Source organism: Pipistrellus kuhlii, unplaced genomic scaffold (assembly GCF_014108245.1).
Source record: "Pipistrellus kuhlii isolate mPipKuh1 unplaced genomic scaffold, mPipKuh1.p scaffold_m20_p_6, whole genome shotgun sequence".
Lineage (NCBI taxonomy): Eukaryota > Metazoa > Chordata > Mammalia > Chiroptera > Vespertilionidae > Pipistrellus > Pipistrellus kuhlii.
This window is the reverse complement of record NW_023425562.1, coordinates 25,044,199-25,070,058: the sequence shown is the minus strand read 5'-3', so window position 1 is coordinate 25,070,058 and position 25,860 is coordinate 25,044,199. Positions and strand designations below refer to the sequence as shown.

The following is a 25,860-nucleotide window of genomic DNA, read 5'->3' as shown; positions in this document are numbered from 1 at the left end:
GGAAGGGTTGGGGTCCAACACATCCCTACCTAATTCATCAGCCTGGCCTTGGAAAAATAGAGATTGATAGTAGATTGTTGCAAACAACAAAGTACTTGTAGTAGCCTAAATTGCAGCTGCTGAGCTAGTGTCAGGGCTAGGACAGATCGATATGGCCACTAATGGGTAGCCTTTGATCTAACCATCCCTATCAGGATCTGTATGCATTCACAGGTAGGGACAGCAGGTTACTTATGGTCTTGCATCAGGCCTATGTTCACTCTCTCACATTGTCCTAATATAGTCTGAAGAACCCAGGCCATCTAGACATTTTGCAGAATATGGCTTTGATTTATTATACCAATGATATCCTGCTGATCTGGCAGGATGAACAAGTATATGAAGACCTTAATGAGGCATTTTTGCTCCCAAGGGTGAGTTTCTGTGAAGTTTACAGGTATCCTGTAGTCTGGGGCCTATCAGGACATCCCTTCCAAAGTAAAGGACAAATGATTGCATCTTGCACACCCCATCACAGGAAAGGAAGTACAATGCCAGAACCCATTCTTGGAGATAGTATATTCCATACGTAGGAATGCTGCTCTGCCCCATAAACCTGCGTGTGACATAATAGGCTTCCAGCTTGGAGTGAGGTTCATAGGAAGAAAGGGCTGTACCATAGGCCACAGGACTCACAGACACTATGATATTAAAGGCACATGTGGTGGGAAAAGATGCTGTGAAAACTTTATTGCAAGCCCCAGTGGGTGTCAATGAACTGACTGAGAACTGCGAGGCAAACAAAAGTTTTATTTGGGTGTGTTGGATATTTTTAGGAATTTCAAATCAAGAGACACAGATTTGGGTAGAAATCCAACTTCGTTCCTGGGGGAAAGATAGGAACAGAGTTTATAAGGACAAAAAAAGGGGGCTCCAAAGGAGTTACACAATTTTGCTTTGAAAGAGCTGTGACTGGAGCTGGCAAGCAGACTTATACTATGCTAGCTCAATTAATTACTTATATATATTGCTAGGTTAAAGTTTTATTTTTTTAATATATTTTATTGATTTTTTTACAGAGAGGAAGGGAGAAAGATAGTTAGAAATATCCATAAGCTGCCAAAACCGATTTGGCTCAGTGGATAGAGCGTCGGCCTATGGACTGAAAGGTCCCAGGTTCGATTCTGGTCAAGGGCATGTACCTTGGTTGTAGGCACATCCCCAGTAGGGGATGTGCAAGAGGCAGCTGATCGATGATTCTCTCTCATCGATGTTTCTAACTCTCTATCCCTCTCTCTTCCTCTCTGTAAAAAATCAATACAATATATTTAAAAAAAAAAAAAAGATATATCATTGGTCATTGAAAAAGCATTGATCCCTTGTCTTTAGGAAGGCTCATTTCTGCTATACATGGATAGAGGAAAAGTAATCTCCTAAGTATAAAGTAAGAGAGCTTATGGACACATTTGAGCAATAGGAGGCTTGTCAGAAGCAGAGCTAAATCACATATTCCTCAGATCAACAGTTCCTTTGTAGAGGAGGTCTCGGATTTATTCATTGTAACATCTCTAGGTGTTGGGTGCTACCATTATTCTGGGAGTGATTGTTAGTCATTGTTGGATGTAGCTGGTGAGACACCTAGTTAAGGTAAGTGAACAACATAATTATAAAACCAATATGATCAAGGCCTGTAATACAGAATAAAGCCAGGTTCCTATTTCTGCAGGCAGCCAGCTAAATAAATCTGTCCAATCCCAACTTACAGGGTAATGTTCTGTCTGTTCAAGGAATTTTAATGTTTTGTTTCAGAACCTCAAGCTATTGCATCACTTTACCTGATTTGTTAACATAAAAACAACATTCTTTTCCCAATAGGGCAAAGTACCACCTTGCTGGACAACTAGTACATCATTCCTTGTTGTTCTTCAAGAACAGATGCAATAACATTCCATGATTGTGCTATAAGAATAGAAAGATTTCTGATACAGACTTTACTAATTCAGCTACTCCATAACAAAGAAGGAAACCACTAGTGAAGGAATGCCCAAAGCCTTGCTAATCTATTATAGGGTTTCAGGTGAAAAGATAAAAAAAAAAGATGATGCCCAAAATCCAAATTACATTTGGTCCATTTTAGTCAAAGTTTATAGACAAATGTGCCTCCACTGGGGCCAATGGCAGAGGAAGAGAGAGTCTTTCTGGTGACAGCATCAGATACTAATATAACAATACCACATTTGCCTCACCTCCAAGTTAGCAAGGTGACATGTATTTGGGTCCCACACAAGAAGAAATACCTAGTACCCCTAAATGAGAGTACATAATTAGGCCCTTAAACCCAGACTTTGAGGGAAGTATTAAGCTTATTTCTGAAGCAGGGACTTCATGTCCTCCATATGTTGGATGATGCTGATAATCATCAACACAGACAATATTAAAGTCATCATGAGATTAAAATAACACCCATTTATATATATTTGGGAGTTCCGTGGGAGGGCTCCAAGGCGTGTCTGGCCCATCTAGCCCAGTCCCGATTGGCTGGACCCCAGCAGCAAGCTAACCTACTGGTTGGAACGTCTGCCCTCTGGTTGTCAGTGTGTGTCATAACAACTGGTCAAATGGTCAAAGAAATGGTTGGACATTTAGTATATTAGGCTTTTATTATATAGGATTGTTTTCCTATGAAACCATTTTTTCGGTGTTCCATTGAGTTAAGTCATTGTAATATATTATATGCAATCAGTGAAGAATGGTCAGTCATTTGGACCTATCCATAAGTTTCTTTTAGAAGAAACTTACAGCCATGCTTTAACCACTACTTTCTATTTTGTTGAACATCTAAATGCTAAGCTCCTATATCTTTTAAATCTCTAACTGCTTCAGTTGGTAGCATAAGTGCTTCCATTAGGGGCTGAGATTGTTTTAATGCTGATAATTTAGCACCAGTGTCAGCCAAATGATTACCTTTATTTTTTACCCGTGTTTGCCAATGTAAGTTCAGGGACTTTTATGACTGCTAAAGATTTAGGTAACTGGACAGCCTCTAAGAGTTCTAAAACATATGAACTTTTTAAATCTTATGTCTGGAAGAGCATACCAAAGTCATGGGCAACACCAAAAGCCATACCTGCTTTAGTATAAATGTTAGCCATTTTAACAAATGCAAGCTCAAATTAATGCATAGAGCTCCTCTCGTTAAGCAAAATTTCCTGAGGCATTGGTCTGGCCTAATGGTCTCATGTAGAGACAAGTGCATAGCCTACTTGATAGCAGCCTATTTTTATATTCCAGATAAGAATCATCAGTACATCAAACTAATTCAGCATTTTCAAGAAGTGCTTTCTGTAAATCAATTTGAGGAGTTAGTAGTTGGTCTTAATGTCAGGCAGTCATGATGAATTTTGTTGAAGAACAGAGGAAGGAGAGTAGCAGGATTGGGTAATACACAGAGCTATAGTCAGAGTAGATGAAGACAGTAAAGGAATTTCACAGGAGGTTAGTCTGCTAGCAGAGAGGTGTGAAGTATGATCAAAATTAAGTAAGGCTTCCACTGAATGAGGCACATGCAGAACCAGTGGAGAGCCTTTTATTTATCTATTCTACATTTTATAGTGAATTGGCAGTGGCCACAACGGCTCTCATACAGGGAGAGTGACCTTTGACCACTGGATCTAATCGCTAACAATAGTATCCAATGGGCCCATGTTGACTTCCATCCCTTTGGGTCAAGACACCTAAGGCATTTACCTCTCAAAGAATTGTTCAAATTCACCCTTCTCATTTCCCTACTACTCAAACCACTCTAATGTGGTGTATGACACCAATCTGGCATAGATCTGCTCTTGCCAGTGCTACTAATGAGTGCTGGTCCTTATCCAAATGTGACCTGTTGGCAGCTTGTCACCTCCTGTCCCCGTCTACCATCTCAACACACACCCCTGGTTGGCAGTCTCTGAGACAGCCCCCCGAGACCCCCCCCTCCTTGACAGTGGCTAAACCTAATGACTGACTTCTAACAAACAGGGAATGGCAAAAGTGATGGAATGTCACTTCTGAGACGTGGCTTCTGTCTTGTATGGCCTCTTTCACTGCTCAGTGCAAAGCCAGCTGCCATATTGTGAGGTGCCCCATGGAGAGGTCCACATGGCAAGGAACTGAGGAGGCCCCCATCCAAGAGCCAGTGTGAAACTGAGTCCTCATCAAACAGACAAGGAAGAACAGAAACCGGACACATGAGGGAGCTTGGAAGCAGGGCCTCCCTGAGCTGAGTCACGATTGCGGCACCACTGGTGCAGCCAGCGAGAGACCTTGAGGCAGAGGCACCAGCCATGAACCCACAACCAGACCACAGCCACAGAGATAATATGCAGTAATTGTTTTAGCCTGCTACATTCCCAGGTAATTTGTTATGTTTAAATAGATAAATAATACAATCCCATCCATCATTTCTTCTCTGGTTTCTCCCTCTGCAGCTCCCAGTATCCCAACTCCTGCCCAGCATCCTTTGTTGGTGCCTCTTAACCATTAGGGTTTCCCAGGTCCCCTTCTTCTCTCCTCTCTGCACTCACTATCTGGTTATCCAACCACTCCTAAGGCTGGCAGTTGCCCAAACTCCTTCTGGAGCCCCACCCATAAATGAATATCAAATGGCATCCTGGATAGCTGCACTCAGGACCCATGTTAACGCAGCCAAAAACAAACTCATCCTCTTTTCCCCAAAACTTACTTGTCTTCCTCTTGCATTTTATGTGTCAGATGTGGTGACATCCTTCTCTTAGTCACCTAAACCAGAATCCCAGTGTCATCCTGGATGCCTCCCTTTTGCTGTCCTTACTCCCTAAGGCTGATAGACTCCATCTCCTAAATATTCCTTGAATATTTTTAGTCTTCATAGTCTCCCCTACCCTATATTCTGGGTCCTATCCAGAGGTGCTGGTTCACTGCACTGAGCTACCAAGAGGGCTGACATCCATCCTTGCCCGGCTCACCAAGGGTCCTCCCTTAGCCTACGCTACCTGTAAGTGGAGGAAAAATCGCAGCAACCGCCTCCAACCTGGTTCAAATCCACTTCCACGCAGAGGCAGCCCGAGGGATTCTCCTAAAACACACAGTACTCATCTAACCTGCTCAAAACCCTTCCGTGGCTCTCCACTGCTCTCAGGGATGAAGCTCCAACTACCTAGAGTGACTTGGGAGATCTTCCTGACCTTGGCTCTCCAACCTCAAGTCTTGCCCTTTTCTGGGCATTGCTTGCAGATACTCACTGTGCCATCCATGCAGCCTACATCTTTACAATAGTTGTTCTTTAACCTGGAATATCCCTGCATTTTGCTCCTCTGGGTGAGGATAACGTCTACAGTAACATCAGAAATGGCTTCCTGCTCAGCTGGTGTGGTCCATAGCTTGAGCATTGACCCATGAACCAAGAGGTCTCTGGTTCCATTCCAGTGAGGGCACATTTCGGGGTGGAGAGCTCCATCCCCAGTAAAGGGAGTGCAGGAGGCAGCCGACCAGTGATTCCCTCTTATCATCTCTCCTTCCCTCCCTCCCTCCCTTTTTCCCTCCTTTCTCTAAAATCAATAAAAACATACAACACACACAAAAAGTGACTTCCTACAATTCCGCAGAATTTAGGTGCTTTGAAGTATTCAGCCCGAGAGAGCTTTTGGAGAAGCAGAAACTGAAGCTGAAACGGAATACCCACTCAGAAGACAGTTAAGACCTCAGAAAACAAAGCTCTGAACTTGTTGCCTCATCTATAGGACGGGCTAGGTCACGCAGCCAGCCCCCATTGTCGGCACCCGCAACTTCAGCTTCCAAACTGCTGGTCAGGCCAGTGCTGAGAGCCCGGCCACGTACGGCTCAGCTGGCGGCTGGGCTTCCAGTGTCATTGGCCCAACCCACCCGGGCGTCGTGGGCGGGGCCTCCGGGCGTCGTGGGCGGGGCCTCCCCCTTCGGAAGCCCGCTGCGCGCCGCGAGTCGCAAATGGACGCCGACGTCATGACGTCATGTTTCATCAGACGCCTCCCGGTGTGGCGGGTCACGTGAACCACTTTTCGCGGGAAAACTGTTTTGCTGGAGCTGCGGAGAGGAGTGTGGCGCTAAGATGGCGGTGAGCGTGCGGGTGTGGGGCTTGTGGGTGGTCCCCGCGGCTCACAAGTCAGTAGCCCCTGAGGCGCGGGCAGTGGGGGGCGCGCGCCAGCAGCTGGGACAATTCGGGGGGGTGCGGCGCTGCTTGAGCTTATTCCCTGCCCATGGCCCCCACTCCTCGCCCCCGCTGGTCGGTCCTTTCGGATGAGGTTGGGCCCCTGGGCTCGGGTTTGGAGCTGATTTCTCTCGGAGTCTGCAAAGCTAGCGGGCCCGCGCCGCTCGAGTCCGGATGCTGCTGCCTCCGGTTCCAGCTTGGGAGCGTCGGGCTCGCCGAGCGGAGCGCAGCCTGCCAGACCACTGTCACTTGTTCACTCCGCACATGCTTGTTGGGCCCCCTCGCTGTGCCTGGCAGCGGGGTGTAACACAAGACTGACAAGGTCTCGCAACTTCGTGCCCTTCTTATTGTAATACTTTTGTCTCTTTGTCTTGTTTATTGTTTGACCCTTCCCATAGACTGTGAGCATCAAGACTTGTTGCGTTTTGTTTTGTTTTTAATAAATCTTTAATGTTGAAAGTATTACAAATGTCCCTGGTCTCACCACTCTTTTGTCTGTGGCCATGGAAGAGCTCTATTTTGCTGGCTCTTGTATCGCAGTTGTCTGGCACAATGTGGGTGCTCAAATGGGTAGGAATGCTTGCTTATGGGGAGGGACAAATGAGGTATCCTCAGTGACTTGTCTTGGAAAAAAACTATTGTGAACGACGACCCAGTGTTGGAGGAAGTGACATTTGAGCTGGTTCCGGTGTGTTAAGCCCTTGGTTCAGCTCAGAGGAGAGCATTCTGTGTAAAGGAAACAGCATGTGCAGGTTTGAGGCTGGAAGGGATTTGGTGTGGTGGAGGACAGGATAACTGTAAGGAGACCACCTTATCATAGAAAGCTAAGTCAGCCCTCATCTTCTTGGCCTTCTCTTGCAGGAATCATCTGAATCCTTCACCATTGCCTCCAGCCCTGCCCGCCGTCGGCAAAGCAACGATCCTCTCACCTCCAGCCCTGGGCGAAGCTCCCGGCGCACAGATGCCCTGACCTCCAGCCCTGGGCGAGACCTTCCTCCCTTTGAGGATGAGTCTGAGGGGCTATTGGGCACAGAGGCACCCCTAGAGGAAGAAGAAGAGGATGGAGAGGAGCTTATTGGAGATGGCATGGAGAGGTACTTTCATTCAAGGCCCTGCACTCAACAAATAGTTTTGTAGGGTGCCCACTGTGTGTCAGTGTCCTTGCTTTGGGTGATGGAAAAGCAGACAAATCAGAGCATCTTACTTTTGAGAGCATGTTGGTTCAGGGTCTGGGGGGAGACAAACAGCTTCTTGGGGCCACAGTGTAGGTCTTTGTAACTTGCTTTTTCTAAGACTGCACCTAAGGGCAGGTTAAGCCCCAGCTCCATGAGATGTGTGCCCCGGGAGATGTAAGGGGTCTCTAACCTGGAGGACCGTATCAGGGATGTCAACTGGGAAGGACTGGAAGCAGGCAGCTGAGTGTTTTTCTGCAACTTCAGAGAAACAGGTGCTTATTAAATCAAGATTTAGATTCGATTCAGCAAACATTTATTGTGCCTAATCTGCACCAGGCCCTGTGTTATATACTTTCACACTTATTAGTAAACATATAAACATGTATTAAAGGTTATTGAGGTTTAATGCGAACACAGGGGAGTAAACTTTGTAAGAAAGCAGGGTTAGATTTCTACTGTCCTATCCTATACTTACAACGGGGACTTGGTAGGTGCATCAGTAGTAGAATTACGTGAATATCAGGAGCCTCGTGAACAGTCTCCTCCTGAGACTTGGAGTTCCAGAATTGGTGTGTGTGAGAGAACTGTACAGGCCGTCCCACAGTTCACAGGGAATGCTTTGTGAGCCATCCACAGACTGTCGAGGGCACTGAACCATTTAGATCTTTGCTTTAAGTGCTGTCATTTAGGCTGAGTGTGTAGTACATGCCAGACTGGAAGGAATGAGAAGTCTGGGACCAATCAGCCCTAGACAGGTCCTTTCTTGTGTGCTGTGGAGTGGCTCAGGCAGTATCCCCCTCCCTCATACTCTACCCTCAGTTTCCACCTCCCCTTCCTATTTGAGAACAAGAGGAGAGGCCCTTTGCAGGGGCCTCTGGATAGAGGTATGTGAGGGCTAGATGGGCCCAATTAGACTGTGTTTATGGCTTTTTAATAAACATGTTTACTGAGCTACAGCTTGTATGTGTTAAATTTACCTGTTGTAAGAATACAATTCAGTGCTTTTTCCTCAATTTCCTGAGTTTGGCAACCATGACCACCGTCCATTTTTAGAACATTTCCTTTTTGGGGCCATTCATCCCAATAAGACCCCTTGTGCCTGTTTACAGTTAATCCTGGTTCCCATCTCCACCCCTAGGCAGCCAATAATCTGTCCCTAGATTTGCTGCCAGTCCTGGCCATTTCATACAAATGAAATCATAATATGTAACTAGATTTTGTGACAGGCTTCTTTCACAGTGTGGTTTTCAAGGTCCATCTGTGTTGTAGTGTGTGTGTGTCAGTACTTCATTCCTTTATGGGGCTGAATAATGTTCCATTGTATGGACAGACCACATTTTTTTATTTATGATCATTTGATGGACATTTCGGTTCTTTGAACTTTTTGGCACTCAAGAATAATGCTGCTATGAAGTTTTTATGTGAACATAGGTTTTCAGTTCTCTTTGACAAATACCAAGGGATGGAATTCTGGGTCATATGAAAATGCTATGGTTATTTATTTAGTTTGTTAATCCTCTCCTGAGGATATTTTTTTCCATTGATTTTCAGAGAGAGTGGAAGGGAGGAGGATTGATGTGAGAGAGACACTTTGATTGGTTGCCTCCCTTATGCCCTGACCAGGGATGGAATCTGCAATCTAAGTGTGTGCTAATAATAGCTATCCTAATGTTGTGTGAGGTGGTGTCTCATTTGGATTTTGATGTACGTCTCTCTGATGCTTAATGTGGAACATCTTTTCACATGATTGTTGGATATTTGTATATCTTCTTTAGAGAAGTATCCAGATTCTTTACTTTTTTGAATTGTAGGAATTTTAAAAACTTTTTATACTGGATACAAGTCCTTTACCAAAAACATGTTTTTCAAATATTTTCTCAATCTGTAGCTTGTCTTTTTCCTTTTTTTAATGGTGTATTTTGAAGCACAAAAGATTTTAACTTTAATCAAGTCCAGTTTATCAATTTTTTATGGAATTTTGCTGAGTACATTTTATGACTTGAAATTCTTGAAGAGTGAGATACCTTTTCCCTGAGAATTTAGGAATTCAGAAGCAGATGAGCCCAGAAATGTACCTGTCTCTGGCTTCTGTTTCTAGCATCAGCAGTATGGGATTACTTGGTCTGAAATGTAGCATGACAGTAAAAAAAAAGAAACCCCCAAATAGTAGCAGTTGCCCTAATTGCCACTTACTGACTAAAGTAGGGGTGTCGAACTCAATCAGAGAAGGGGCCAAAATCTAAAATCCAGCCTAAATCGCGGGCCGAATGGTTTACCGAACAGTCATAAACTGTCATTGTGATGGAAACGCAGCGGAGTGCAGTGATGACAGCGCGGTGCGGGCCACATTGCAAGGCCTGGCGGGATGGATTTGGCCCACGGGCCTTGTGTTTGACACATGTAGACTAAAGGGAAAAGGCAAGAGGATTATCTTGGGAAGGCAGTGTGGCGTGGCGAACAAACTTTGTGATTTGTATAGTTGAATTGTTTTTTGACATGCAACCCTGCTGAGCAACTATTGGCAAAAGTCATATTGTTCCCTAATGCTCCGTTTCCGCGTGTTTGGATGGAGCAGTGATGTCTACTCCCAGAATTGCAGGGAGAGCAGGGCTTTGCTCTTTCGAGTTCCTTCTTAAGGCATCATTTCCCTTCAGATCGCTGATAGGTGACAATGTGGAAAATGAGCCCTTGACAGTCTTGGAGAAGCTGAGAGGCTTGGGCCACAGGGCAGGCATGTGAGAGAGGCCGGTTTGGCTGATGTCAGTGGAAGACCTTCCCATGACTTGAAGGGGTTTGAGGCCGCATTGTCTGAGGGGAAAATTCCTGCCCACTCAGGGAGCTGGGGTTGACTCTCTGAAAGCCTTTGTAAGTGTGCTCAGTGGCATTAAGTACATTCACATTGTTGTCCAACCATCACCACCAAAAATCTCTGGAAATTTTTCATACCAAGCTGAATCGTACATTGTTTGTGTTTTTGTGACTGGCTTGTTTCACTAAGCATAATGTTCTCAAGGTTCACCCATCTTGTGGTATTCGTCAGACTTTCCTTCCTTCTGGAAACTGAAAAGAGTTTCATTGCATGGATAGGCCACACTTGGTTTATCCATTGGAGATCCTTTTGATCCCTCTGTGTTTCTGGCCTGGAAACCTCAGGCCCAGACCCAGTTCCTGGGTGGTGTTTTTGTGTTTGTTTTCTGAGGTTGTTTTATTTATTTATATATATATACTAACAGGGTCCTTTTGGGGGTCTCTCAGGGACTACCGTGCCATCCCGGAGCTGGACACCTACGAGGCTGACGGACTGGCCTTGGACGATGAGGATGTAGAGGAGCTGACGGCCAGTCAGAGGGAGGCGGCGGAGCGGGCCATGCGGCAGCGCGACCGCGAGGCTGGCCGGGGCCTGGGCCGCATGCGCCGTGGGCTCTTGTATGGTAGGTTGAGATGTCTACAACCCCAAGGGGACCGGTCCTGTTGTCAGAGCCTCTGGGAGCTGGGGAAGACTTCACTGTAGGCTGTCTCTTTTGTCCCCAGACAGCGATGAAGAGGATGAGGATCGCCCCGCCCGGAAACGCCGCCTTGTGGAGCGGGCCACGGAAGACGGTGAGGAGGACGAGATGATCGAGAGCATCGAGAACCTAGAGGACCTTAAGGGCCACTCTGTGCGCGAGTGGGTGAGCATGGCCGGCCCCCGACTGGAGATCCACCACCGCTTCAAGAATTTCCTGCGCACCCATGTGGACAGCCACGGCCACAATGTCTTCAAGGAGCGCATCAGTGACATGTGCAAAGGTTTGGCTTCTGTACTCGGGGCCTCTGCTCACCGTGGTCCACCTTGCAAAACTCTCCTGCAGAAAATTACCACTTTGGCCCAGTAATAGCACATTAAATGGTGACATGGAGTGTAGGGGACATTAAATAACTTTCCTGTTGCTGGTCAGGAGCTAGGACCTGGTGCCCACGGTGTCCATGTTTCAGACAAATACAAAAAAAGTATTGTGTGTCTGCACTAGGACAGTCCAGCCGATTGTCCAAGGAGTAAATCTGTACCTCAGAAGTGTATTTCTTTTTTTTTTCTTTTTCTTTTCTTTTTTTTTTTAATAATATATTTTGATTTTTTTTTTTACAGAGAGGAAAGGAGAGAGTTAGAAATGTTGATGAGAGAGAAATATTGATCAGTTGCCCCCCCCCCCCTTATACTCTCCCCTTGGGATGTGCCCACAACCAAGGTACATGCCCTTGACCGGAATCGAACCTGGGACCATCCACTGAGCCAAATGGTTTCTGCCAGAAGTGTATTTTAACATGTTTAAAATTTGGCACGTTTGCCTCACTGCCAGGTGGCTCAATTGGAGTGTTGTCCAGGACACCAAAAAGGTTGCTGGTTCGATTCCTGATCAGGGCATATACCTAGTTTGCAGGTTTGATCCCTTGTTGGGGCCCATACGGGAGGCAACCAATTGATGTTTCTCACGTCAGTGTTTCTCTCTCTATCTCTCCCCCCACTCCTCTCTCAAGTCAGTGAACATATCCTCAGGTGAGAATTAAAAAAAAATTTTGTCAGGTTTTATGTAAAAAATGTGGATTACTACTTTGATTAGAAAGTAGCGGCATTTCTATGGGACAGGGATTATTTTTAAAGGAGGCATGCAGTTCTTTGTTTCCTGCTGTCCCCTCCATTTGCCGAGCCTTACATTTGACACAAGTTTATTTTTTGGTTTCCTTCCTGGTCCTTATAGGCATTTCAAGTTGCAGACCTGCTGTATCAGTCATTCTGTGTGTGTTATTTTACTTAATTCTCCCAGCGACTTCCTCATTTTACAGATTGGAAAGTGGAGACTCAGGATGTGTCAGGGAATCTAAGTCACACGGTTAAAGCAAGGTGGACTTAGCAGTGAGAGCTGGGCTTTCCCTCCTCGCACGGTGAGACGGAAATCGCTTCCTCTGGCTTGACACCCAGCTTTACTCCCCTCTCTAGAGAACCGTGAGAGCCTGGTGGTGAACTACGAGGACCTGGCAGCCAGGGAGCACGTCCTGGCATACTTCCTGCCAGAGGCGCCAGCGGAGCTGCTGCAGATCTTCGATGAGGCTGCTCTGGAGGTCGTGCTGGCCATGTACCCCAAGTACGACCGCATCACCAGCCACATCCACGTGCGCATCTCCCACCTGCCCCTGGTGGAGGAACTGCGCTCACTGAGGTGAGCTGAGGACAGGGCAGGGTCTGGGGGTCTGGTCCTTGGCACCCTATGGCTCCAGGCATCATTCAAGAGAGCTTTTCAGGGTGGTGGTGTGGGCGATGGCTGTGGCCAAGGAGAGGCCTCAGCCATGAGTTTGGCTTGCATGGGGTGGGGTACGATGGATCTGGTGGTGGTGCCAGGCCCCAGATTTTCAGGATCTGATGTTGGAATGCTCTCACATGCTGGCCTCACCTCTCCAGAGGGTGCGGGTCAAGCATCGGGGTTCCAGGCCTCTGAGGTGCCCTCTCATCTCCACAGGCAGCTGCACCTGAATCAGCTGATCCGTACCAGCGGGGTGGTGACCAGCTGCACAGGCGTCCTGCCCCAGCTCAGCATGGTCAAATACAACTGCAACAAGTGTAGCTTTGTGCTGGGGCCTTTCGCTCAGTCCCAGAACCAGGAGGTGAAGCCCGGCTCCTGTCCTGAGTGCCAGTCTGCTGGCCCCTTTGAGGTCAACATGGAAGAGGTGAGCAAGCACGCAGCACTGGCTGCTGTCTGTCCCTGTCTCAGGTCCCTGGTATGAATGAAGGGCCTGCCTGACATTTTAGGCAGTTTGGAAAACTAGCATGGGCAGCCGAGGGAAGCAAGAAGGTATAGTGTATTAGCCATGCCATAGGGCAAAGCTCATCTGTCTGGCCAGCCTGTTTAGTTTTGCCCACAAGATGTTTTCAAAAATTTAAGCCAATTTTAAAAACTGATTTTGTTTAAAGCATCAAAGTCGATGGCTTCTTTGAGGATTATTTCTAGAGTATTTTCCAGATGCCTGGTGAAACATATGTAGTCTTCCTCTGCCCTCTAAGGCAGGTACTATTACCCCATTTTGCCAATGAAGACATTGACTAGGGTCACCCAGCCAGGAAGTGACTCAAAAGATTAGAAGATCTATAAACAGCTGTATTACGTGGTCAGGGTCAGGTGACATATTCAGTGCTTGAAGAAGTGTGAAGTGTGCCCCATGGGGACATGTCCCATGACTGTCTTTGCAGACCATCTATCAGAACTACCAGCGCATCCGCATTCAGGAGAGTCCCGGCAGAGTGGCGGCCGGCCGGCTGCCCCGCTCCAAGGATGCTATCCTCCTCGCCGATCTGGTGGACAGCTGCAAGCCAGGAGACGAGATAGTATGTGGCCAGGAGCGGGCTGGGAGGGAACTGAGTTGCTAAGGAGATTTGTGGTGGACTGAGGGAGGGGTTGATGGCAGATGGGGGAAGTGGGCTAAGTTCTTAAGTGACCCTTATACTGGATTGAAGACTATAGTTGTGCTTTGGTTTTGTTGAGTTTCTCGTCTTGATGTCTGTAGCATGGAGGACTTAAAGGAGAAGCAACTGGGTGAAGCCAGGTGTGGAGGTAGGCCCAGCTCCCACTGTGACCCTGGGGCTGCCCCTCTGACCACATAGTCTGCCTTTTCCCAGGAGCTGACCGGCATCTACCACAACAACTACGACGGCTCTCTCAACACTGCCAATGGCTTCCCCGTTTTTGCCACGGTCATCTTAGCCAACCACATAGCCAAGAAGGACAACAAGGTTGCCGTGGGGGAACTGACCGACGAAGATGTGAAGATGATCATCAGCCTCTCCAAGGACCAGCAGATCGGGGAGAAGGCAAGTTGAACTCTTGCAGGGCTACAGTGCTCTGCAAGGAACCCAGGGGCTCGTGGGGGTGTTGTGGGTACACAGGGCTCGCTGCCCTAGCCTTGGCTACTACTCCAGGCTGCCCTGGAACCTTAGTCTTTCTTATTTCCAGGTATTGGAAACTGGAGTTCCCTTATTTTACTCCCAGTAGCAGCTCAGTAAACTTGCCAGGGGGAGAGCATAAATGTTGGTGAGGATGGCCTGAGCCTATGTCCCCACCCAGATAGGACAGGGTTGTAGGGTTTACCAGATCATGCAGAGCCCATATGAAATTGAAAGGGAAGCAGAGCAATAGCAATAACCTGTCTCAGGTAGGCGTCCCCTGGTGTCAGGCGCCTGCCCACAGTCTTCTCCAGGTAGAGCACTACCGCAATATGGCTTTGGTGCCTTTATGTAGACATTTTCACTGAAGGTTGGGATGAAGGGGATTGCCATTGTAGACACAAAGATAACTAATAGAATGTTAAATTTCTGTTCATACAAGTCCTCTCCCATTGTACCTGCTTAGGTGTCACCAGCTGCCAAGTTCTAAGTGTTCGCAGGCCCAGAATTCTCTTAATTTTCCCCCTCCTTTCCTCTCTCTGCTTCACTCTCCATTTCTGTTCAGTTTTTAATGCCAAACAGTTTGGCTATCTCTCTGGACTCTGCTTTTCTGCTTAAGTTGGCCTGTTACTTTCCAAGAGGAACTGAGTCAGCCACAGGGCATAGTGGGCAGTGTAGGTAATAACACAGTTGCCCCTTTCCCTACTGCCCCACAGGGAGGCAGGGTATCAGCTTGGGAACCTGCTATCAACAAGCAGGGTGCAGGCTGCTCATGGTCCTGGAGGGAGACATGAGTTCATGCTGCAGGGCTGCCCGCTACAGAAACAGCTCTCAAGAGCGATCTGGATAGAGTTCAGGGCCAATGGCACAAGGTGTGTAGGAGGATAGGAATCTGGGGCAGAGTGTCTTCCAACATCCCCAATGCAGATGAGGGTGTAATAAACAAATTGTTTTATGTATCCAGTCTGCTCGGCACTGTTTAGGTACCAAGGTAATTTCCAGATAGGTTAGGTCAGTGGTCGGCAAACTCATTAGTCAACAGAGCCAAATATCAACAGTACCACAATTGAAATTTCTTTTGAGAGCCAAATTTTTAAAACTTAAACTTCTTCTAACGCCACTTCTTCAAAATAGACTTGCCCAGGCCGTGATATTTTGTGGAAGAGCCACACCCAAGGGGCCAAAGAGCCGCATGTGGCTCGCGAGCCACAGTTTGCCAACCATGGGATTAGGTAATTTCCAGATAGTAACAACTGTTTCTGTTCTATGATCCTGTAATCGAGATGTATCTGTGTGCATTTTATTGATGAATAAACTAAGGCACAAGGGTTAAGTAAGTCACCCACATCACATAGTTAACAAATGGCAGAGCCAGGATTTCTACACAGGCAGTCTGGCCTCAGAGACTTCTAATGACTGTACTCTGCTCCCTCCATGCAGAAACCAGAGTTTTGTAGGATGCATGTGTATTTGGTAATTGTAAGTTCTGTGGGGTACCCTAGCGCAGATCCTGATCTATATTTTAAAATTTTATTACAGAAATTTATGTGTGTATGGAATGGTATCATGAACCCTTATACATCCCTCACTCAGTTTTACCAGTTGTTCCAGTCTGGCCAAGCTTGTTTTCTCTGTGTTTGCACTCCCTCTCAAGTATTTCCAAGGAAATGCCAGCATTTTATCTGTAACTATATTAGCATGTGTCTCTAAAAAACTCTACTAAAACCAAATCACAATACCATCATCACACTTAAAAATAATTAGCAATTCCTATCAGTTATTTGGCTGATGTTGGCATTTCCATGATTGTAAAGATGTAGGTTTTAATGTTGTGGAGGTTTCTGTGCTATGATTATTGCAGGCTTCTCCAGACCTGGAATCGGCTATTTCTCGAAACAACCCTGTGATAAATATTCTTTCCTTTGGGAAACAGTATTTGGAGACATCTGCCTATAAATGCACTAGGCCTGGACCACTGTGAGCCACTAATGTTAACAGTGCTAACAGCTTCTGCTTGGACTGGGGATTGCAGTAAATTTTAGGGTCAAAGAAAGAACAAAAAAAGAAGCAGTGTTGTAGAAACAGACCTCTACTCCTAACTAATAAAATAGTGGCAGGAGGCATTTCTGGTACCAGCAGCACTGTTATCAGCAGATCCTGTTTCCAGAAGGTTCTGCGGTCTCTGGTGGAGAGAGGCCATACACAGAATAGATTGCTGACCCCAGCCCCAGTTCGCAGAAATGGGTTTTCCTCATCTCCGTGCTTTCAGGGAGGCCAGAGGGAGTAACTCTTCCACTTGGCTGGTGGCTGAGACAAGACAGCTGGATCCAGCACTGTGGGGGTGGGTCTCCCTCAGCACTTCTAGTGCTGATTTCCCGACAGAGTCTCATCCTGGGGCCTGGCGCTCCCCACACCACTCAGACTGACCTGTGAGGATACAGTGCTTTGCAGAAGGTGGAAAGGTTGAGAATAGTGAAGGCACAACCATGCCATAGGTGGAAGCTGACTCCCGTCAGCAAGATGTATCTCTAGTTTCATCTTAGCATTCAGCAGATTTGGCATTCTCTCTCATATCCATCCTCCCTCCCTCCCTCCCTCCCTCCCTCCCTCCCTCCCTCCCTCCCTCCCTCCCTCCCTCTCTCTCTCTCTCTCTCTCTCTCTCTCTCTCTCTCTCTCTCTCTCCCATCAGCAAGATGTGTCTCTAGTTTCATCTTAACATTCAGCAGATTTTACATTCTCTCTCTCTCTCTCTCTCTCTCTCTCTCTCTCTCTCACACACACACACACACACACACACACACAAATGGAAAACGTTTCAGTGACTCACCGGTTGAAATGACCTGAATTCATGGTAGCTGCGTTTCCCTGAAGCTCTGTATTTATATATTTCAGTACATAATCTGTATGTTGCATTATGTGCTTATCACCCAAAGTTTAGTCTCCTTCCATCACCATATATTTGACCACCTTTACCCTCTTCATCCTCCGCCTTCCCACTGGTAACCATCATACTGTTATCTCTGTCATTGAGTTTTCTTTATTGTTTTGTTTGTTCATTTGTTGCTTTCTGTTTTATGTCCAACATATGAGTGAAACCTTATGATTCTTCACTTTTTCTGTCTGACTTATTTTGCTTAACATGATATATATATTTTTTATATATATATATTTTATTGTTTTTTTTACAGAGAGGAAGAGAGAGAGATAGAGAGCTAGAAACGTCGATGAGAGAGAAACATCGACCAGCTGCCTCTTGCACACCCCCCACCGGGGATGTGCGCACAACCAATATACATGCCCTTGACCGGAATCGAACCTGGGACCTTTCAGTCCATAGACCGACGCTCTACCACTGAGCCAAACTGGTTTCAGCAGCATGATATTCTTAATATCTATCCATGTTGTCTCAAATGGCAGTATTTCATCCTTTCTTATGGCTGACTTGTTTTCATTCCATTATTTTTATGTACTACATCTTCGTTCATTCATCCATTGAAGGACACTTAATGCCGTTTTCGGCTTTGTATTATATTTCCCCATCACAGGCTGACCACAGAGCTCATGTGAGAACCTGGGTTTTGTCTCCTTCCTGCTCTTGATCTGCAACCTTGGGGTAGTCTTTTCTAAGTTAGGACAACACAAAGGGGGCTGACCAAAGTTCTTTTAAGCATTAAATTCTGTGATTCTCAGAAAGAGCCACCAGTGGCAAGGCCTATAGTCGTAAGGTCGGGCTTAAGGCCAGACCTGGTGGAATCGAAGCAGATGTAGTGTGGGTGCTTTCGGGCTGGGCTTCTCCATCCCTAAGATGGAACAGGGTAGTTATCTGCCCAGACTCCAGAGCAGAGTTCCTATTCCCATGGCGCTCTCCCTTCCTTCTTCAGATCTTTGCCAGTATTGCTCCCTCCATCTACGGGCACGAAGACATCAAGAGAGGCCTGGCACTGGCTCTGTTCGGAGGGGAGCCCAAAAACCCAGGTGAGAAGTCTCTGCAGGGAATTTAGTGGGAGCCAGATTCTAGACACCAGACAAGGCAGGACTCTGTATGTAAAGCTTGCTAAGAGGTGGCCAGACCATGTGTGGCTCAGTCATCACAGGTAGAACATAGCCCATGGCATGGCATCTTGGGGTATCACCATGTCCCTGGCTCTACCATTGCCTTCCTTTTGTGATGAGCAAATTCATCTTTGCTTCACTCCTATTTTTAAACTTTATCTTTTAAAAAGTTGTTTCAACTTAAAAATACATGAATTTTTACTTATATTACATCCTCTTCTTAAATAATTAGAAGTTAGAGAAAGGCCAAAGTCACTGTCGACCACCCTTTAAAATATATATATATATATATATATATATTGATTTTTTTACAGAGAGGAAAGGAGAAGGATAGAGAGTCAGAAACATCGATGAGAGAGAAACATTGATCAGCTGCCTCCTGCACACCCCCTTCTACTGGGGATGTGACCGTAACCAAGGTACATGCCCTTGACCAGAATCAAACCTGGGCCTTTCAGTCCGAAGGCTGACGCTCTATCCACTGAGCCAAACCATTCAGGGCAACCACCCTTTTTAATTCTAGTTCCCTCCCTTTAGGTCACTCTTTCGGTCTTTGTGGTTTGTGTACTCCCAGACTTTTGTGTGACTATTCATAGGTTTAGCACATATACTTAGAAAACACAGGATTTCACACACAAAGCATGTTTCTCTTTACAGTTCCTGTATGTCTGTATAAGTGAATATGCATAAAGTATCCATCTTTTTCTCACTCAAGAAACACATCTTTGTTATCTTTTGGTATTAGTGCATACTGAGCAAGTTCATTCTTTTAAATTACTGTGTGTAATTTAAATTAAATCATGATCCATATATTGTAGCAGAATGTATTTGGTTATCTTTCTAGTTGGAGAACATTTAAGTTGCTTCCAGTTTTTTACATTTACAAAGAACATATTTATATACACCTCCTATGTACCCATTTTTCTGGGATCATTGCTCAGTAGTGTGATTGCTAATCCTAGAGTATTGCAACCCTTTCTGGAGAGAATATTTCTTTGCCATTCATAATAGGCTAAGAAACTGGAGATAAGCCCTATACCCCTTACCTTCCTTTCATCTGCACTCCCCCTTCTTCCATCCTTGCCTGCAGGGGGCAAGCACAAGGTGCGAGGTGACATCAATGTGCTCTTGTGCGGAGATCCTGGCACAGCCAAGTCTCAGTTCCTCAAATATGTTGAGAAAGTGTCTAGCCGTGCCATCTTCACCACCGGCCAGGGGGCTTCAGCTGTGGGCCTCACAGCATATGTCCAGCGGCACCCTGTCAGCAGGGAGTGGACCTTAGAAGCTGGAGCCCTGGTTCTTGCTGACCGAGGAGTATGTCTCATCGATGAATTTGACAAGGTGGGCTCTGGACCTTGTGGGTGATGGACTCAGGGTGTGTTGGCTTAGCCCACAGTGGAGGATAAGTGTTAGTGAGGCATATCATGGAGAATCGTGCATTTGACTCTTGCAGATGAATGACCAGGACAGAACCAGCATTCATGAAGCCATGGAACAGCAGAGTATCTCCATCTCGAAGGCTGGCATCGTTACCTCACTACAGGCTCGCTGCACCGTCATTGCCGCTGCCAACCCCATAGGTATACCAGGCACACTAGCTGGCAGGGCTCAGGGCCTGCTAAAGGGGACAAGACCCAGAGAGACCCTGCTTTCGGGAATCAGGCACCCACAGCACCCCTCCTTCAATCCCAGATCTGAGTTAGGCAGCAAAAGGCGATTCTTTCTCGCATGGCCTGCCAGAGCTGGAAGTGATGTGCCTGCGTTTTTGTTGAGCCATGTTCTCAGAACCACCCATGGCCATTCTTAGAACACCTGAGAGAAGAATTTAGGTCATTGTCTAATTGTGGGAGGAGTGGTTGCTAAACCCAGCCAGCAAGAGCTTAGAGAGCCCGGGCACCCTCGCCTGTCTGGTTGGCTGTTCCTGCCGGGAGACATGTATGCTTTCTGTCTCGAGGCTATTTCAGTCTGTTGCTCTGAGAAAGCCTCTTCTGTCTCTTGTCCAGACCACCTCAGACACTAGGCGCTGGATCTCCACCCTCTTCTAGTTCCTCTGCCAGAGTGCCCTTCCCCTCTGTCACTGAAGCAACTTGGGGTTGGAGAGAACTTTCTATGGCTCAAGAAGAGAGAATGCGGGAACATGAACGCTGATAGCTTCCTCTGTGTTTCAGGCGGCCGCTATGACCCCTCACTGACCTTCTCAGAGAACGTGGACCTCACAGAGCCTATCATTTCCCGTTTCGACATCCTGTGTGTGGTGAGGGACACAGTGGACCCCGTGCAGGTACACAGTCACCTGTCCCAGCTTCCATGCAGGAAGTTCTGGGAACCTCCGTGAGGCTTGGGGCCTGTGGTATGCCAGGCATGAGGAAAGGGGGCACCACCTGGACCTCGGAGTGTTTTCCATTCTTGTTCTTATGTCCAGAAGTCAACCTTGATTTCTGTTTCCTTCACCGGTCCCCCTCCCAGTTGTCTACCCAACACACTCCACAGTCTGCCACCAACTTCTATTGTTCCCACTGCCAGAGTTCACTTGCTGCTTTTCTTGCTCTGATTGAAGTACTGTGATGTCCCGAGGCTAATCTCCTGGCTTCCGCTCATGCCCAGTTTAGACCTCCAGTTAGAAGCCAGCCTGTCCTTTGAAAGCATAAGTCAGGTCATGCCTTTCCTTCTTAAGAACCTGCTAGCAGCTTTCCCTGTAACCATCAGAGAATCCACCATCCTTGCTGTGGCTGCCAGCCTAAAAGATCTCTGCACTTACCTCTTCTTCCTTTCCTCACTTCATCCACACCTTAAAGATGCCAGAGCTTCCAACTTGCTCTTTTTCCTTCCTGGAATGCTCTTCTGTGGGACTGTCAGACGACAGAGGTATTCTAGCAACCTCACCTGGAGAAGTCTCCTTACGCCCTCACTCATTGCCTTACTTCTCTTCTTAGCACATGTTACTTTCTGTAATTAATTTAAAAACTGTTTCTTTTCTACCCTCCCTGAGAGGTGAGCTCCATGAGAGAGTGTGGTCACATTTACCAATGGACCCGGGTATCTGGAGCTGCCTAGCACATAGAAGGCTTGGGATATAAGTATTGAGAGAACATTCTTCTGAAGCATATCAGCCCGCACTTCTTCCAGCTAGCTGACTTCTCCCAGCTAGGCTACGAGACTCTCCCTGTGACCTGCCCTCTTCCACCTTGCCTTAGGATGAGATGCTGGCCCGTTTCGTGGTCGGCAGCCACGTCAGACACCACCCCAGTAACAAGGAGGAGGAGAGGCTGGGCAGCACCCCAGAACCCACCATGCCCAACACATTCGGCGTGGAGCCTCTGCCGCAGGATGTCCTGAAGAAGTACATCATCTATGCCAAGGAGAAGGTCCACCCGAAGCTCAATCAGATGGACCAGGATAAGGTGGCCAAGATGTACAGTGACCTGAGGAAAGAATCCATGGTGCGGGCCCTGGAAGCCGGAGGGCAGGCTGGGGTTGGGTGGGGCAGGAAATAGGCGGCAGCTTTCTCATCCTTGTACTCAGTTAATCAAAAAAGTGCTAAAGCAGGAGGCCTTGTAAAGGAAACGTACATACCTTATACCCGAAGTGTTTTGTTTTAGATGTCACTTAATGTGGGTATAGGACCAATGTCTTTTAATGACCAAGTTCTTTTGATGGCCACTGATTAAGTTCCATGTTGACTTTGCATAAATCTCACCAAATCATCAGGTGCTCTGAGCTGGTTTTGGTTCTCTTATGGTAGGAAGAGGATTTAAATGCGTGCAAGCATTTGGAATACAGAATTCTTGTAGACTGGTCCTTCTCACACACCTAGTCAGACCACAACCTTTTTCTTTCTTTTTTTAACCTTTTCATCAAGTCTTCTCAGAGCATTCAACTTAGTTTTCATAGAAACAACAGCTTATTTTCTCTACATTGTACATGCCAGTAGCAAGGACAGCTGGAATGCGTATAAGTGAACGGTTGGGGGCAGAAGGTGCAGGTATGATAGTGGCAGGCCATGGCATAGGCATCCCCTGGCTACCACCATACTCCAAGGAATAGAAAGTGAGCTCACCTGCTGGCTCTGTTGAGCACTTCTGCCATGGGGTGATGTGCCCTCTGGGTTTGGGCTTTTAGCATTGCTGCTGTTGCTCCCCTGGCCTCTTCTGAGAAGATCTGACGCTATCCTCTCTAGGCGACAGGCAGCATCCCCATCACAGTGCGGCACATCGAGTCCATGATCCGCATGGCAGAGGCCCACGCACGCATCCACCTGCGGGACTATGTGATCGAGGATGACGTCAACATGGCCATCCGTGTGATGCTGGAGAGCTTCATCGACACGCAGAAGTTCAGTGTCATGCGCAGCATGCGGAAGGTGGGTGTGCACTGAGGTGGGGTTCCTTAGGAGGGAAGCTACATGGGCATCTCGAGACACTGGCTTTGCTGTGCTGCCTGGCAGCAGAAGTCCCTGGCTGCTCTTGCTGGTGGTGAAGAAGCATGATGGGAGTGGGGTGTCAGCATCCCTTAGTTCTGAGTTTCCTGGTAGCGGGAGATGATGATTTTTTTGCTCTTGTCTCATGCAGACCTTTGCCCGCTACCTTTCATTCCGACGTGATAACAATGAGCTGTTGCTCTTCATACTCAAGCAGTTAGTGGCAGAGCAGGTGACGTATCAACGCAACCGCTTTGGGGCCCAGCAGGACACTATTGAAGTGCCTGAGAAGGACTTGGTGGACAAGGTACGGGCACAGATGGGAGGGCAGGGTTGGCTAGCTGGGGAGCTGTCAGTCATCTTTGGAGACAGAAGGTCCTTGCTCTGTCAGTGAGTGGGTGGGCATCGGATGAAAGCCATTTATTGGGTGTTTGTAATGTACTGAATTCTGTTCCATACATTTATAATTTTGACAGCAGCCAAAAGAGGTTAATCCTGTTACTGATATCTCATCTTAAAGAGGAAACATCATAGGGTACTGAGTAGCTCTCCTGAGCCCACAGGCAGTTGACAGAGCTAATATGGCAAGCCTGTGTCTAGCTCCAGACCCTGACACAGCCAGCCCCTGCCCTGGTTGGCTTTCCCTATAATGGAGATGGGAGCCCTGCCCAGCCTGCAGTGCATGGACCTTAGAAAGCAAACTGAACCCAAGGCTACATGGACGTGGGCATTTTGGAATCCATTTCCACGGCTCACTTGACTTTTTCTCCCTTTAGGCCCGTCAGATCAACATCCACAACCTCTCTGCCTTTTATGACAGTGAGCTCTTTCGGATGAACAAGTTCAGCCATGACGTGAAGCAGAAGATAATCCTCCAGCAGTTCTGAGCCTCCACAGCAGCTTCCTCATTCTGGCTGGGAAGTCTGTCCATGCTCACTGCACCCCATGCTTCAAGGATACGAAACCCAACTGTGGGGGGACAGAGAGTGGTGGGGCCAGGTCTGGCAGTTGAACTATCTGTCTTCCCCAGGCTGCTGGGCTTGGGTTGTGGCTGGGAATGTTGCTGTTTATTTCTTAGGCTCCTTTTCTGCTTCTCTCACCATCTCGGGTGGGCATGCTTTGCCAGTGTTTCTTTTCAACTGCCCAGTAACCCACCATTTATGGGAGGTCTGCCACCACTTCATTCTGGATCGAGTCTAGTATGTTTAAGATACAGCCTTTTAGGTGACTAAGCATATAAGGGTTTTACGAGAACTGTTGCCTTCTTGGCTTGAGTTCTGTATCCTGGCTGCTTTGGCCACTTTGGCTAAAGAGCAAGTTCAAGGTATAGGTAGTGCTCTTCTGAACTTCGTTCTGCACACCGAGGCTTCTGTGTGTGGATAGGCTTCTGTGAGTGGAGAAACCGAGTGGGTAGGAAATTGCCCCAACCCCTCTACCCTCTGTGATGACACAGCTTGGTTTCCTAAAGGAGAAAGGGGTTGATATGCTAATGAGGACCACTGTTCATATGGCTTACCCTTGCTGTATTAATCATTTTCTCCTATCTAATAATTTCCCTGCTTTCTTGTTTGTACATTTAATTTCTGTTTCTGTGGTTTAAATTTTTAATAAAGTCTAAATACTTTTATCTGTTTATCTCAATTCTGTCTTTAAATAATAGCCTGGGATGAAACACAACTGAGCCTAGATGTTATCTCTAGTTTGACCAAAACTGTCACTGGTCAACAGACCAGAGGCTTTTTTTTTGTAATCCCCTCCCAAGGATTTATTTTTATTGATTTTTTTTTTTAATATATTTTATTGATTTTTCACAGAGATGAAGAGAGAGGGATAGAAAGTTAGAAACATCGATGAGAGAGAATCATCGATCAGCTGCCTCTTGCACACCCCCTACTGGGGATGTGCCCGCAACCAAGATACATGCCCTTGCCCGGAATCGAACCCGGGACCTTTCAGTCCACAGGCCGACGCTCTATCTACTGAGCCAAACCGGTCCCGGCTATTTTTATTGATTTTTATAGAGAGAAAGAAACCTCAGTGTGATAGAGTAACATCAACCAGTTCCTCCTGACCAGGTATCAAACCTGCAACCTAGGTATGTTCCCTGACCAGGAATTAAACCTGAAACCACTGGTGCATGGGAAGATGCTCCAACCCACTGAGCCACCTGGCCAGCACAGACCCAAGGCTTTGTTCCTGATTATTTGGTATGGACCAGAACTTCATTGTCCTGAGAGCTTAATGCTTAAGGGAGTGGTCATGCAAGGGATAATGAGAAGGCGAATCAGGGTACTGAATGGGGCCAGTTTGAATCAGCTATCTGTCCGTTTCCCCATTCTACTTGTCAAGGAATGTTCCTAACTTCTTACTATCCTGCCTCACCTAGAGAGCGAGATGTGCTACCCTCCCTGAACATGGATGTGCTCTTGTCCACCCACCCAGAAACTCTCCAAAGCCCTTTAGTTAGGGCTGTTTATGAGTCTTCATTAGGTAGACATAATAATTAAATCATTGGCCATTAGTGATGAGCTCAACCTCCAAACCCTCCCCCCGAGAGGTCAGGGGCTGAGGATAAGACCTCCAAACCTCCAATCACAAGGTTGCTTCCCCTGGCAACCAGGCCCCATCCTTAGGGGCTTTCCTAAAGTCACCTCCTTAACGTAAACTCGGGTGTGGTTGAAAGGGGTTTGTTATGAACAACAAAACACATCACCATTACTACTCCAGAGCTGGTTCAGGAGACATGATAAAACCCAAATGTTTCAGCAAATGATGTTTCTATGGTTCTTATCACTTAAGAAATTACAAGGTGTTAGGAGTTCTGACAAGGAGCTGAAACATAAACCAAAATACACATTTCTGATTCTATGATAATATCACACAGGCCTAAGAAGGCCTCACATCTGACTGTAGTAAGACAGCTCTTGAAGGCTGTAAGCAGGAAAGGAACATGGTCCATTGTATTTAAAAAATGACCCCATCTGGTTACTGTAACTTGTACTGAAGAGAAAAGAAGGAAGAGTTGAGTGGAAGTCTGGTGTAGTCTAGAGATGGCGGTGGTCTGGACTTGGGTTGGGGAAATTGGACATACTTTAGATGTATTCTGTGGATAGATTAAATA

The 25,860-nt window shown here is 46.8% G+C and overlaps 1 protein-coding gene and 1 long non-coding RNA gene across 2 annotated transcripts; one reads left to right on the top strand and one right to left on the bottom strand.

The window, feature by feature from the left end:
* Positions 1-769: 769 nt before the first annotated feature.
* On the bottom strand, positions 770-5,229 carry LOC123651503. The gene is made up of 2 exons (XR_006740274.1): positions 4,706-5,229; positions 770-864 (listed from the first exon to the last, which is right to left on the bottom strand). It is a non-coding gene; the product is annotated as an uncharacterized LOC123651503 (long non-coding RNA).
* A 708-nt stretch (positions 5,230-5,937) lies between these two features.
* On the top strand, positions 5,938-24,366 carry MCM2 (minichromosome maintenance complex component 2). The gene is made up of 16 exons (XM_036418286.2): positions 5,938-6,091; positions 7,046-7,278; positions 10,615-10,790; positions 10,891-11,148; positions 12,335-12,554; positions 12,852-13,059; positions 13,580-13,714; positions 14,006-14,197; positions 18,151-18,244; positions 19,413-19,663; positions 19,776-19,902; positions 20,491-20,603; positions 21,517-21,762; positions 22,500-22,682; positions 22,891-23,046; positions 23,516-24,366. Exons 1-16 carry the CDS (start codon positions 6,086-6,088, stop codon positions 23,624-23,626), a joined length of 2,709 nt encoding a protein of 902 aa, XP_036274179.1. The 5' UTR covers positions 5,938-6,085; the 3' UTR covers positions 23,627-24,366.
* Positions 24,367-25,860: the final 1,494 nt, after the last annotated feature.

Excerpts from the sequence above, each read along its gene's own strand:
- MCM2 (XM_036418286.2), top strand. Across the intron at positions 19,903-20,490 it reads TGCCGCTGCCAACCCCATAG|GCGGCCGCTATGACCCCTCA; the intron begins GTATACCAGGCA and ends TCTGTGTTTCAG. Across the intron at positions 21,763-22,499 it reads ACCTGAGGAAAGAATCCATG|GCGACAGGCAGCATCCCCAT; the intron begins GTGCGGGCCCTG and ends TATCCTCTCTAG.